Below are 14,747 nucleotides of genomic sequence, written 5' to 3' on the forward strand. Positions count from 1 at the left end.
CCTCACCTTCCCCTCTCATCGTTGCTAACAGACTTACGACGTAAACGCGCCCCCTTTGTGTTCATTTCTGGTCTGGTCTGAGCCGTAAAACTTGCTTGTGCCCACTACCCACAGATTCCACAAAGGGGCCAATCGCGATAAGCGTGAACTCCGACAAGTGGACAACATCGCAACGCCGCCTCGAGACTATTTTTAAACGGGTGAACGAAAGTGAATTTCTGAATTTACGCTAACTCTCAGACGAGCGACTACAACAGACTTCAACGAAGACAACGATAACAACGACAACGGCGACGACGAAGACGACAGCGATGACTTTGACCGGCTCGGCGCTTTGGCGGGTTTACGTGTGTGTGTGCATGAGAATCGGCGACAGCAAAATTTTGATATATTTATACCATGTAAATAAACAATTATGCAAGGGGTATGTTGACATAGGGGTAAATATCTGTGGCTTCATAATTCTTCAAAGATTAATATTCATTTAGTTTGTTTCTCATTTTTAATTGTATCTTAGCTATATTTTGATTTTTTAATCGATGACATAAGTGCGAAATGTTTAAGAGATCTGAAGCTTGCATTTATAGATTTAATGAATATTTAATAATATATATTTTTTAATTGAGGAACTATTTAGAACTTAAAGTTAAAGTATAAAATATTGCTTTGTTTTCTTGGTGGCATATTTATAATTTTTCGAACATATGATTATTTGATTTATAGTTTTTTTTTTTTCAAAACAAAAATTTAAAAATATTGTTTTATGTTTACATTATGTATTTTCATTATATTTAATTTAATTTATAAGTATTATATTTATTCAAATTGAATTTAAAAATAGAATTTACTGAAGTATTTTAAAAATTTTTGTTTCTATTAAAAGTAAGATTATAAAAAAGATATCTTAACTATTTTCTAATTCTTAAATTTATTAAAACTTAATTTATATTCATTTTATCTATTCAAATATTTTCCAACTCTTGTTTTTACTCAAACTTTATTTCATATTAAAATGTACCTTAATATTTTCATATTCATAAATTTCTAAAAACTTTAATTATATTTCAAATGTACTTTGATAGTTACAGAAGTATTTTCTATAAGTAATTGTTGTTTACAGGATATGTTCAAGTTGAGCAGCCGCAAGCATCAAAATTCGCACTTGATTCGTATTGTATTTTGTTCTTTATTTTTTGTTTTACGTGTTTCGTATACTTGTACGAACCTTTTTTTATTCTATGCGTAGTACGCTGCTGACTCTGGGGCTATTCCATATATAAAATCAACATAATCAGAAATTCTAGCGAGCAGTTGATTCTATGCGATTGACGGTGCCGGACGCGCAGCTGCCTTCTGCGGCAATAAATTATTAACTATATATACGTAGCATATATAAAATACGATACGATACTTTTAAGTAATTGTGCAATTCGTCGTCGGGAAAGTTGCAAGATTTACCGTTAAAAAAAAATATTTAAAAAAGTTGAAAGAGGTCACGTCGAAAGTCGTAAAATTCTTGCCAAGCAAAAGTGTTGCGAATAATTTAGATAATAGTAAACAAAGAAAAAAGGTAATTTGCATAATTAAATCAAAACTCAGGCGATTGCATCTTCGTTTTGTTGTTCAGTGTGGCGCGTTCGTTTCCTAAGTCTTTTGTTTGCATGCTGTGCATTATGCGAAAAGGAAACAGATGCTATCTATGTACAATGCGTGGCATATATAGAACTGGATTTGGCACGCTGTCTAGCCGATTGATTATATAATGCTATATTTACCGCAAATTCGTGTCGCTTTTACGGTCCACTCTTCAGCCACTTCCGCCTGCCAACCTATTATAAATGAATATAGATTTGTGTTTCCGAATTCGCATGCGATTCATTCAGTTAAATAACTTTTTAAGTAGAAGCGTGTCCAAATCATTGTCAATGCTCTCGCTTCCCTTTGACTTGAAATGTAATGAACTCTCCAGAGATGACTTCAAAAATAAAGTCTAGAAGCCAATGTCAATTATTCCAATTTGATAAATTGTTGTTGTTGAGATTGGTCAGAATGATTGAGCAAATTAACGGAACGTAGAACTTTGCATAGATTTGCATAAATTGTGATGAAATTTTTGAAATGCTAAATAGCTAAACAACAACAAATTGTCTCGGTCAACAGACTAAGACTAAATCAACTTATACGAATAATCAAAACAAAACGATGATCGAAAGGTGAATAAACCAAAAATAAATATAAAAACAAACAATAGCATCGGCTGTAACATCTTCTGAGAACTGGTTCGTGTATCGAGGACGTCACCAGCGAATTCCAACGAAAGCAAAAGTCTAGCATAACACTCTCGATGTGTTAATCTCGATCTGAACCGTTTTCTTGTTCTTCTGCGTATTTAGCTTGAAAGCGAGATGAGGAAGGCGTCATTGTTCCTGCTGCCCCTTGTTGTTGCCATCGCAGTTGTGACGTCACAGCGCACCTCTTTGGATGTGGCTCTGCGAAATGCTTATCGTCCGTTAAGGCTTCTTGGATTGGCCATCTCTGGACGCTCAGGGGATCAGGTTGAAAATGTGCAGCGCTTGAAAGATGCGGGCGTAAGTTGAGCAAAGTTTTTTGAGTTACTTTCTTAGTAAGAATCTTCTTCACTTTATCCCACTAGAAAACACAAAACTTGGGCGCACGCACTCGTTCCTTGGTGCAATTCTGCGATGCGGAACACGGACCTGGACGACGCAGCGATCAACGTCCAACAAGCGTGCATCGTTTGCGTCCCGGTGACATTGACATCATTGGCGCCATGGGTGATTCACTGACAGCTGGCAACGGCATCTTTGCCTCCAACTTGGCACATGTCACTGTGGAGAATCGTGGTGCATCTTGGTCCATTGGTGGACAGTACAATTGGCGCAAGTATTTGACGTTGCCCAACATACTCAAGGAGTTCAATCCCGATCTCTACGGCTACTCGCTCAAGGATGGCCTCTCCACGGAGCGATCCTCGCGTTTCAATGTCGCCGAACTCGCGGCCATGTCCAGGGATATGCCTTATATGGCCAAGGTGCTGGTGAAGCGTCTGCAACGGGATCCGCATGTGAATATGACACACGACTGGAAGCTGATCACTTTGTTCATTGGCAACAATGACTTTTGCACCGACATCTGTTTCTATCCCAAGCCCGAGGTTACAATCGCGAATCACGAGAAGAACATGCTCCAGACATATCGCTATCTGCGTGATCATGTTCCGCGCTTGATGATCAATGTGGCACCTGCTCCTAATTTGCGTTTTCTGGCGAATCTTTCGGGTTTGCCGCCTATTTGTTATAGCACTTTGCGCTTCGAGTGTCCTTGCTTGTTGGGCAAGTCGAAGGCGCATTTGGATTACTATGAGGACATCATGAAACGCTGGATTGCCAAGGATTATGAGATCATCAATCTGCCAGAGTTTAATACCGAGGTGAGATAAATCTAGAAATTTAACAAATTTGATCTCAGTATTTTTAATAGCTACAGTTATTCAAATTTCTTGATAATCAACTTTTGGTTTTAGTTAATATAATTATTGCTAAGAATTGAATTCTGCGGTATAATATAGTAATATTTAGCAAGCGCTACAGAATTAGATGCCAAAGCAACTTATGCCTTCTGGCGTTTGTATTTTCGGCTCTTCAATTCTTGAATGATTCACAAATTTAGGCAGCAAATTGCAAGTCATACTTTCTAAGCATTTTATGGCTTTTCGATATATTATTAGAAGTCGTCTATTTTCATCATAGTTCTTAAAACTGTACAGGTGCGAAAATAGCAACACTTTCAAAAAATCTTCCGCTAAAATAGATTACACATAAAAAAACGGTTTAACATAACATAGCAATTTAATTTTTTTTACAATAAGAATTAAGCAAATGAAAGAAGGGAATTCTCAGGCAAAAAATGTTTCGTGTGACACATGCTTAAAAAATAAGAAAAGGTTATTCTTATTGCTCTGGATTAGAAATATACTACGAGCTATGACTGATTCTATGAACTATTTCTGTTTTAAGAAAAAAGATATAAATTCGTTCATCTTATGTTTAACGTATGACCTTCCTTATTTTTGCAATTGTCTTTGAAACATAACAGAATTACAAAATTATTCTTAGCTTGAATTAAAATGCTGATCAAGAGCTATGTTTTAGTATATGTTTTTTCACTTTATTTAGTTTTGAACCCAATATTTTCAATACAGAATAACCCATATACAAAATGTTATATATTATATATATTTATTACAAGTATCATTACCTTTATGATTCCCCAAAAAGGCAGAAATGAAAATTAGTTATATTTTATATGTAGTGTTCTATCTATGATTAAGGCATCATTTATTTTTCTTCGTTGGATCCCTTTCAGACCTTCACCATCAATGCCCAGCCTTTCGCGCAGTTCAAGGACTTTCCCCGCACTCAGTCGGGCGAGACGGATACGCGTTTCTTCTCCGAGGATTGCTTCCACCTCAGTCAGCGTGGACACGCCGCAGCCGCGAATGCCATGTGGAACAATATGCTGGAGTTGCCCGGGGAGAAGAGTTCCTTCAATCCGCAGATCTTTGAGAAGTTTCTCTGTCCAAGCGAGCAGCATCCATATCTGATCACTCGGATCAATAGTCGCGCCGATTTCGTTGTTTAAGTTGCGCCAAAAATCGAATGCCTTATTATCTAACACTCTCTGTGATATCTTTGCTAAGTCCAAGTCTCTATCTCATTCGCATGTTTGTCATATTCATTCACGCTTTGATAAATATAAACACATAGATAAGTATCGAAAAACTTCACTTCACGACGTGACTAATGAGTAGCTCAAACAAAGTGTGCATAATTTATTAGACGCCTTCTGAACAGTTGGGGGCGTGGCTGTTTAATTTACATGTCAGAACGTCTCGAAAAAAAAGTGGAATGCGCGTGTCTTACAGCGAAGTCTCGTCGCCCCCTCCAAGTTACATTTGTCCCATATCAATTAGCCACTGGGGTTACTCACTGAACAAACATTCGATGTGCATTATTAATCTGAGAGTTGAGCAAATTGCAATTGAAGCCAAAGTCAAGTGAGCTACTAAAAGGGATAACTTACAGACAAAACAGCTCTTGAGGCTGTCAGCTAAAATGACTTTAATAAATCGATCCATTCGAATGGAAGTTTTTATGAGTTCTCGCCGCTTGAAATGTTAATTAACAACATTTTCCATCAGCTATATAAAATAATGCAAAATAAGGATTTAGTGCAAAATACAATTTTGTACATTTCTCTAAAAAAAACTTTAAATTTCCCTTTAAAACAAGTTAAACAAATATAAATTGATGTTCAATATCAATCAATTAAGCTTTGCTAAACTTACTTGCCAAATTTTTATCTAAGTTACGACTCTTTTTGTTTTTCATTCAATTACCGAATGGGAAAGTTAGAAAGTGACTTATTTTAGCCAGATTATTACTTAATGTTATTATGTTTGAAGTTTATTATGTAAGCATGGATATTTTTCGGTGCTTCCCCTAATTTAATCACCTCTCTTACCTTGCAAAGAAAGCCTTTAAAAAATAGCAATATTTTCTCTCACTTTATTTTTGCTGGCAATAAAAAATGCAAGTTCATTTAGGGCTCAAATTAGATCGACTTACTAAAGATTTACGAGTTTTTTTTTTAACAAAAACAGCTGTTGTCACAAATAATATAATTTTGTGCTAGCTTTTTATAAAATGTATTCCCCTTCAGGAAACTGAAATTTCTTTTGTGCAAATTTTCTCATTGCATGGAAAGATAATAAAAGCTTAATTGCGCTAATTGTATTAACACATTTTTAGCAAAACAACGTAAATATTTTTTTTGCAAGCCCATTTCCTGAATAACCCTCTCGATAGCTAGATAACAAGTGCTGTGTGTGTTCCTCTCCCCTTTGCTCATCCACCGACTTGGGTGGCAATAAAACATGTTACAAATGTTGGACGGCACATAATAAATGCTAATTTTAATATCGAAACGTTGCGAATTCGTTGTCGAAACGTGTTATTATGCCTAATGGGACGCATTACCCCGCAGCTCCCCTCGGAGACTCCACGACTCTTGAGGCGTTTCGATGATCAACGGTTTCGCGTGCAAGTGCCAAAAGGTAAATGAAACAAAATCATCAATTACGTTTCGTATCGTTGAGTTTCGTTTAGCATTTATAGCGTTGATTGCACTTAATAAAATGATAGTCTACCCGTCTCTACCCGCCCCTTCTATAAGGTCTGACATCGTCACATGTAACTCGGTCAGTGTTAAGGTTAATGCCAGCGTTGCGGCTTCGCGACAACTTCGCGACTTTCGCTTGACTTTGAACTTGACAGCAACTGAGACGATTTTAATCGCAAAACGTAACGCACTCAGTTCGCTAGATTGACACTTTGTATATACGAGTATAAATAAAGTATAAGTAAAGTACTTTGCATATACTTTGCATCTGGTTTTTCTATGCTGGAGAATCAAGCGGATCGTAGTGAGCGAGACTCTCGCATTCTTGACTTATAAGTCACATCAATGCCACGACTGTTGCAATTTATTATATTCGTTAAGAGATATTGGCATCGAACATAAAGCTTAATTAATAAAAATACTCGAAATTAATCGAAATTGATATTTTTAATTAGTGGAGTTTTTCACTCAATATTATGAATTTTAATTGATATATAAGTCTCATTAAAATTTATAAATTTATTCTTTATTTGATTTTGGAATTATTTCACAGAACTTGCTAACTGATCAATAAAAAAAGCTGTTTAACTTGCTCTCTAAAAGCATGTTATTCACGCATGATTTTGATTCAAATTCCTAATCTCTTCATATCACTTTTGTTTTATTACAGGGTATTTTGTAGCTGTTCGCTACACGTTTGTAAAACAAACAATTTTTAACTTGCTCTGCTTACAATGGAAATGATTAGTTGTTTAGCTGATGTGAAGCATTAAATGGATAATTAACTGGCAAATTGACTGACTGACAAATTGAATTGCTAAAAGGTGTTGAAGGTGTAATAATTACTGTAACTGATAGACACGTTTCAGTGTTAGCTAATTGGCAAACAAACTACGTGAACACATAAATTAATATTAATTATTAATTGCTCACAATACGCCAATGTGTTGAATATATTAAAAACTATAATAAATTAATATTTTATGAATGAAAAGCTTTCCTATATACTCATAAAAGACAACTTAACTTCTTTTCCTTATTATAAAATCGGCTTTCCGCTGACGACATAAATATTCATTTATTATTTAATAAACTCACAAGTATGTAATAATCGTAAATTGCAAGTGATTAAAAACATATTAACCTAGCAGCGCCATCTGTTGTTAGTTAGAGTAAGTATCTGCTGTGCAAGCAGTGTGTACACATCACTATACTAGCAGTGTGTGCATACTAAATTAATTTAAAAATTAATATGGCGCCACAAAAGCTAAGTGCTGCTGCTGTACTCTAGATGGCGCTACAAGACCAACAGTTGAAATTCAGCTTGAAATGTATTAAATGCGTTTTGTATTAAATAATTTGTACAGCTACTTAACTATTAAGAAAATAATAGTACTAGACCGTTTATAGTTTCATTGTTAATATTCAACTATTATTATTCTGCATCTCATATGCTCTTCTTAGTTTGCTCTTGGCCAAAAAGGTCTTGAGCAAGAACATTGAAATGTCAAATCAAATTTTCAACAAGAGTTTCGGGTTTTCTGCTGTGCTAAGCGCAAAGAAAAGAGAAAAACCACAACAGCAATGGTTGAGATTAAAACATGAAATGGAAATTCTGCTTACGCCGGCACAGTTAAATGTTATAAATTGTCGACGGCAATGACAAAAGCTGAGCATTTGCAGAAAATACGTCAAACTCAAGACTTCTTGGTACCATGGCTCACAGCAAACAATTTCAAGTAGTCGCAATTGCGATTTTGTTGGGTAAGTCCCAAGTAATCTGATCCCCTCTCTGGCTTTGACATTAAACTGATATTTAATAATTATTATTTTTATTATAGTTATGCAACATTGCTGGGCTATGCCATTTGCGCCGACTGACAATGACATTGATATTGATGGACACTATCAGGGCACGGGGGGAAGTGCGACAGGCAATGGGCGACCTGTAGATTATCACACAGTTGTGGGTCACTTCAAAGACTTCTTCATGTATCTGCCTGTCATGATGACCACGCTAAAGGAAACTATGTCCGGTTTTCCCAAATTTGCCGAGGGCGTTCGCATATTATCTGGTAAGGGGCGTGTCGATGGCGAGGACTGCAAGTGTAGTCAGAATAATCTGTCTATAGGAACTAGCAGTGAGGTATTGGACAACAGCAATCGCTTTGGTTAATAACAATTAGAGGATAATGTAAATAGGTCTTGTATATACTTTAAGTTAGTATTTATAAATAAATTGTATGGAAATTGAAAAACATTGCCAGTTTTTAACTTTTTGTTTATAGAAACCCTAAAAGTAGGCAGCACTTTTTGCAAACATAATTTATTGGCATTCTTTGTATGCATAAGCCTAAAAGTATGCAACATTTTTGTCAAATATGAGGAAAGCGTTCTCTGGTTGTTTATTATGTTATTACATTCAACGATTTTTAATCGTTTATTGTTTATTATTTAATATTTCAGTTAAATATATAAACAAAAGTAAAATACAATTTAGAAGTTACCTTGACTTATTCTGTACAGGGCTTAAGAAAATAATTATTTCTTCCACGTTTTAATATGAATGCCTAGAAGTATGCAATATTTTTATGCACAATATTAAAATAATCTAAAAAATTTATTGAATTTTCCACTTTCCTATATCATTTCTTTATGTAATGGTAATAAACTTCTAAAAAAGTTCTGCTGAAATTGCTCGACTTTTAAATTTGTTTGTCTTTTTTTTTTTGTATAAACATTTAATTTGGCTTCGTAATGAAAGCGTAATTGCGGCACATTAAGTCATAACTTTGGCCATTAGATAGATGGTGGCACATTGTAAACTTGACCCACAGGATACGTGGTGTCCTTGAACAAGCCAGTTACAAGCGACTTGAGTAATATTTGTGTTTTCTTAAGCTGTCGATAGACGCCTCGTTTCATTAGCCTGGCCATATTTCCAGAATGACTACAATCAAGTTATAGGAATAGAAACGAATGCTAATCAAAGCTTACGATCTCCCCGGGGCCTGTGACTAAACTCAACCCCTGGCTTTGGTTTGTGCAGCGAGAAGGGCTCCGCTGTCTGTTCAGTTCATGTTTACACTTGTCATTATTGTTAATTGTGTTTGTAGTGGGTCAAGCATACATATGCCATAGTGACACATTCACATGTGCCAGCCACAATGGACACTTTTTAAGTTTCAGTAACGCTCGGCGCCCAGTGGTTAACGGTTCGTTGTGAAATCGAGAAAATATAAAAAGGATATATAAATATAAAGGCTGTTCCTTGGACATTATGCGAAAGCGTAAAAAGTTCAGCCTTTAATCGAGCTACGAACGGAATTAGGTAAAAATGGAAAGTTGTCTGTAATGATAAGTGCAAAGTTTTTAATAATTTCAATAGGAAGCCATATAAGTATAACAGAAATATTTAGCACGTCTGATAACTAAAATACGTCTGGGAGTAATATAACTTTAATATTATATTACTGCTTTCAATAGTTATATATTGGCAAAAAAATAAAAATAACAATAACAACTCATATATATTTTTTTTAAATATTCAAATTATTTGACGAAGAAATTTTAAAGATATAAATTGTAGTCAAAAAAATGATGAAGTGTTCGAGTTATATCACCGATATATATGTAATACATATTATGTATGTTGTCTGTTTAAAGTTATTTTATATTAAATTAAATTTTACTGACAAGGTAAAGGTATATAAACTTCGCTATAAAGAACAAGAGTCACATTTAAATGACAATGTAAATAATATGAAATATTGAAAAATAATATGAAACAAGGAAAATTTGTTTTGTAAACAATCGATATCGTTGTTTAAATATTTGTTAAAAAACTGCAATACGTGGAAAAAATGTATTTTTAACTCTACTACTTGACAATAGCCATCGATTTCTATCTTAGTAAAAGTGAAGTGCAGTTTAACATTGATACTTATAAAGAACTAACTTGCACTGACATTTTCCATACTCTCATACTATTTACTTCCAATACAGACTTTGTCTAGTTTGCAATGGCCAGTGGCATTGAGTTGCTGGTGGCGGCAGCATTGTGCTTGGCCTGTCCACCTTTAAACGACACCATGCCAGAGGGTCTAATCGAGTTGAATCCTGACGGCAGCTTGGTCACAGAGGCGCCTTTGGAGGTGGAGGCAGAGGATGTGGGCCTGGCAGAGCGAGCGCCAGTGGAAACGCTTGAGGTGCTGCGCAACAAAAAGGAGAAACTGCGAAATATGAAGCAATGGATTAATGGCAAACATCTGAGGATTGCAACGCTGGAGGATTATCCCTTGAGCTACACTGAAGTGCTGGAGAATGGCACAAGAATTGGACAAGGAGTTTCCTTTCAGATTATTGAATTTCTGCAAAAGAAGTTCAACTTTACGTACGATGTTGTGGTGCCCCAAGATAACATCATTGGCTCCACAACGGACTTGGATCGCAGTTTAATTGAGATGGTCAACAATAGTGTAAGTAATCAGAGAGAGAGAGAGAGAGAGAGAGAGTTGAACTGAGAATCGTTACTTTAACTATTAACCCATAGAATGTAGATCTCGCTGCTGCTTTTATACCTTCGCTATCGGAGCAACGCACCTTTGTCTTCTACTCGACGACCACGTTGGATGAGGGCGAATGGATTATGGTGATGCAGCGACCCAGGGAATCGGCCAGTGGCTCTGGCTTGTTGGCGCCCTTTGAGTTTTGGGTCTGGATACTCATCTTTGTCTCGCTGCTGGCCGTGGGTCCCATCATCTATATGCTGATCATCATACGCAATCGCCTCACGGGGGATGCAGTGCAACAACCATATTCCCTGGGTCACTGTGCATGGTTCGTTTACGGCGCTCTCATGAAACAGGGCAGCACTCTCTCTCCGATTGCAGGTGAGCACTTGCATTGACATTTGGCTGCAAGGAGCAATTAACCCTAATGCAGCGATAGCCATCGGCAATTTGCATGTTATGGCGTTTGCTCGATTCGCTTGCCTTGTCACTGGACATGCAATCGTTCAGTTTGTTCTTTCAATTATGAAATACGTTTATACTATATGGCAATTGCATTCCAGATTCGACACGCCTGCTTTTCGCCACTTGGTGGATATTTATCACAATTCTCACATCGTTCTACACGGCCAATTTGACCGCTTTCCTCACCCTCTCCAAGTTCACGTTGCCCTACAACACCGTCAACGATATCCTCTCGAAGAACAAACACTTTGTCTCACTGCGAGGCGGAGGCGTTGAGTATGCCATACGTACAGTAAGTTAATTGTCGGATGTCTATAAAAATATATAAGTTATGTAAATCGAAAAATTCATTTGCCAAACGAGTTTTCCACAGATAAACACTACTATCATTAGATATTATTACATTACTACACCTATCATTAGGATGGATGAAAATATTTGTATGTTTCCTTAGAATTATTTTTAGTTTTTATCGTAAAAAAGTATTTAACTTAAAAATTATTTAGACAATTGTTGTTCATGGTTTTTTTTTTTTAAATACATTCTTCCCTAAAAAAGTTGTAATCAATGTTGTCCTCTAGTTTTTTTTGGCATGTTTAAATAAGATAGTTAAATTTTCCTGTACTCTTTATATTTCATTATAAATCCAAAACTATTTTTGAAATATAGAGTTCGAAAATTCATACTTTCTCTCATTAAGAAAAATTCTTTCATCTGCATGTGTTGTATATTACGTTTTTTCTCCTTTTTTTGTAAATAAAAATTGAATATTCATATATTCATTTCATAATTAATTTTTACTTACTTACTTTCTTGTTCTTTCCTAGACCAACGAATCTTTGAACATGCTGAACCGTATGATCTATAATAATTATGCTGTCTTTACGGATGCCTCCAACGACACATATAATCTTCAGAACTACGTAGAACGTAATGGATATGTGTTTGTGCGAGATCGTCCAGCAATAAATATCATGCTCTATAGGGATTATTTGTATCGAAAGTCAGTCAGCTTCAACGATGAGAAGATTCATTGTCCCTTTGCCATGGCCAAGGAACCGTTTCTGAAGAAGAAACGCACTTTTGCTTATCCCATAGGCTCCAACCTAAGCGAGCTCTTCGATCCCGAGTGAGTTTATAATCTCTACTTATCCAAATCTTTATTTCAATCATTATCTATATATAGATTGCTCAATCTTGTGGAGTCTGGCATTATTAAGCACTTGTCGGCCAGGGAATTGCCCAGTGCCGAGATCTGCCCACAAGATCTGGGCAGCACAGAGCGACAGCTGAGGAACGGCGATCTGATGATGACGTATTACATAATGCTAACAGGATTCGCCACTGCACTTGCGGTGTTCACCACGGAGCTGCTGTTCCGCTACATAAATGGCAGACGGGAGGCGAATCAGTGGGCGAGACATGGAGTTGGACGTACCACCAATGGCCAATCGATAATGCCATCGCGCTGGTTACGTGGCTTGCGACGCTTGAACAGCGGCGAGGGGCAGCTGCTGGGCACGTCCACACATGGTCAGAATGTGACTCCACCGCCGCCATATCAGAGCATCTTCAGTCATGGCGGTGGAGGCGGCGCCGAGCAGCGTTGGCGTCGTGCCTTCGATGCCAATGGACATGGGCTCATCCTTGGTGGCGAGCAGAATGCTCCGGGAGTGCGACGTCTGATCAATGGCAGAGATTATATCGTGTTTCGCAATTCGAATGGTCAGAGTCAGTTGATACCAGTGCGATCTCCATCGGCTGCGCTATTTCAATATACTTACACAGAGTAGAACTAGAATTAATTACTGCTTTTATCACTTTTATAACACACACGAACACATGCACACGACGTAGACAAAGATCCAGTGCGGTAGACGATGCTCTCGAAGAGTATAAACATATCTATAAAGTAAAGAATATATATAAATAGTGCAATAGTTGATTTAGTCAAGAAAACATTTCGTGAACTTTATTCAACTGTTGCACAAACAATTTGATGTTTTATACATATTAAATTAATCACAATAAACTTGTAGCTGTTGATCACTTTAATCGATTGTGCCACGTGCACTGAAAGTGTAGTTGCTAGATTGCATGTCCAGGCTGCTGTGCGACGAGGAGGCGGAGGAGCATGAGCTGATCGAGGGCGCACGCGTTGAGGCCGCTGAGGAGCTGCCCGAGGATCCGCTAGAGGAGCTTACCCAGGCATGGCCACTGCGTCGTCGCCGTTGTCGCACCAGACCCAACACAGAGCCAGCCACAGGTGTCGAGCTGATGGACTGCCGTTGAGGACGCACTGCATCCAACGAAACCAAGGCGCTGGCTGGACGCGTATTACGTGCTGCTACTGCTTCACTGTGTTGGGGTTGTGGCGCCGTCGCTGGTCGTACTGCGGACTCGGATTCGCTGGACACCGAACTGTGTGAATCCTCTTGATCTGCATTGTCCAACACATCAATTGGTTGCCCATCCAGCTGCTGTAGCGTGGGCACACTGCGTCTCAGCGTATCCCGATAAAGTGGCAAACGACAGACGGGATTTCCGCCCAGTTCCACCTGCATTAGCTGCGGACACAAGCCCAGGAAGGAGAGTAAGCCCAGTTCGCTGATGCGATTGTTGCGCGCCTGCAGCACTTGTAGTTGACTTAACTCCGAGAGTGGTCCCACTCGCTGTATCATATTTCCATCTGCAATGAGCACTCTGATGGCAGGTAGGCCACTGGTGCCGTCAAAGCTGTTAAGGCCACAATTGCTGATGTTCAGATGGGTGAGCTGCATCAGGCCATAGCCCAGATCCCGCAGAGAGCTGAGCACGCTGCCGCTAAGATCTAATTGCTGCAGGCTGGGCAGAAATAGCGATAGTCGCGATAGGCTGATCGAATAGGAAATGACACGCAGACGCACTGACTCCACATGCTCCAAGTCCGTGCGTTGTGTAACTCGGCGCTGCAGCAAAAAAACCAAAAGCATTAAGCATTAACATTAAGCGTGTAACAGACGTTTAATCAATCGCTGTTATTCAGCTTAACAGTGACTGTCAACAGTAACGAGAGTTCGATCAAGCACTGTTATCGACTATCGACTTAACAGTGGGACCACCGTTAGTCGACTGTTAATGTTGTTATTGCTGCTTCACTTACCAACAGTTCATCCAGCGTGGGCTCGGGCAATTGTGGCGGCAACACAACTGGAAGCAGGTGCACGAAGGGCGGATAATGCTCATTCTCCTCCGCAATGGGCACATCACGATCGTAGGAATTTCTTCGTGCCAATATGCGACGATTCTGTCGCTCCACTTGCTGCTGCTGCTGCTGTTGTTGTTGTTGTTGCAGTCGCACCTCTGGCAGATGCGGACGCAACTGCGCGAGTGCAGCAGGTCCTGGTAACGGTCCCAATAATATTGGAATCTCCGGTTGCAGTGAATGCTCCGGTGAGGATTCGTTGTACTCGGCAGGTGCCTCTAATATAGGCATTTTATTTTCACCTTGCTTTAAGCTCTCAGTTTAAACTGTGACCGGCTGTGCCATGAACAAAGTCTATTGACAAAACAATATGGCGCTGTTGCCCG

The 14,747-nt window shown here is 38.3% G+C and overlaps 4 protein-coding genes and 1 long non-coding RNA gene across 5 annotated transcripts; 3 read left to right on the forward strand and 2 right to left on the reverse strand.

The window, feature by feature from the left end:
* Positions 1–2,393: 2,393 nt before the first annotated feature.
* Positions 2,394–4,813, forward strand: LOC133843737 (phospholipase B1, membrane-associated). Its single transcript, XM_062277403.1, has 3 exons — positions 2,394–2,588; positions 2,654–3,451; positions 4,387–4,813. Exons 1-3 carry the CDS (start codon positions 2,406–2,408, stop codon positions 4,660–4,662), a joined length of 1,257 nt encoding a protein of 418 aa, XP_062133387.1. The 5' UTR covers positions 2,394–2,405; the 3' UTR covers positions 4,663–4,813.
* Positions 4,814–4,824: 11 nt separating this feature from the next.
* On the reverse strand, positions 4,825–5,235 carry LOC133843738 (uncharacterized). Its single transcript, XR_009894538.1, has 2 exons — positions 5,104–5,235; positions 4,825–5,039 (listed from the first exon to the last, which is right to left on the reverse strand). It is a non-coding gene; the product is annotated as an uncharacterized LOC133843738 (long non-coding RNA).
* A 2,646-nt stretch (positions 5,236–7,881) lies between these two features.
* Positions 7,882–8,459, forward strand: LOC133845074 (uncharacterized). Its single transcript, XM_062279412.1, has 2 exons — positions 7,882–7,965; positions 8,043–8,459. The coding sequence occupies exons 1-2, from the start codon at positions 7,917–7,919 to the stop codon at positions 8,375–8,377; spliced, it is 384 nt and encodes a 127-aa protein (XP_062135396.1). The 5' UTR covers positions 7,882–7,916; the 3' UTR covers positions 8,378–8,459.
* Positions 8,460–9,412: 953 nt separating this feature from the next.
* Positions 9,413–13,210, forward strand: LOC133844441 (ionotropic receptor 93a). The gene is made up of 6 exons (XM_062278425.1): positions 9,413–9,532; positions 10,207–10,679; positions 10,754–11,093; positions 11,276–11,469; positions 12,005–12,306; positions 12,364–13,210. Exons 2-6 carry the CDS (start codon positions 10,224–10,226, stop codon positions 12,968–12,970), a joined length of 1,899 nt encoding a protein of 632 aa, XP_062134409.1. The 5' UTR covers positions 9,413–9,532; positions 10,207–10,223; the 3' UTR covers positions 12,971–13,210.
* On the reverse strand, positions 13,132–14,732 carry LOC133844442 (dynein axonemal assembly factor 1 homolog). Its single transcript, XM_062278426.1, has 2 exons — positions 14,320–14,732; positions 13,132–14,125 (listed from the first exon to the last, which is right to left on the reverse strand). The coding sequence occupies exons 1-2, from the start codon at positions 14,650–14,652 to the stop codon at positions 13,229–13,231; spliced, it is 1,230 nt and encodes a 409-aa protein (XP_062134410.1). The 5' UTR covers positions 14,653–14,732; the 3' UTR covers positions 13,132–13,228.
* Positions 14,733–14,747: the final 15 nt, after the last annotated feature.

This window comes from Drosophila sulfurigaster, chromosome 3, assembly GCF_023558435.1.
Source record: "Drosophila sulfurigaster albostrigata strain 15112-1811.04 chromosome 3, ASM2355843v2, whole genome shotgun sequence".
In the NCBI taxonomy this organism is placed as follows: Eukaryota; Metazoa; Arthropoda; class Insecta; order Diptera; family Drosophilidae; genus Drosophila; species Drosophila sulfurigaster.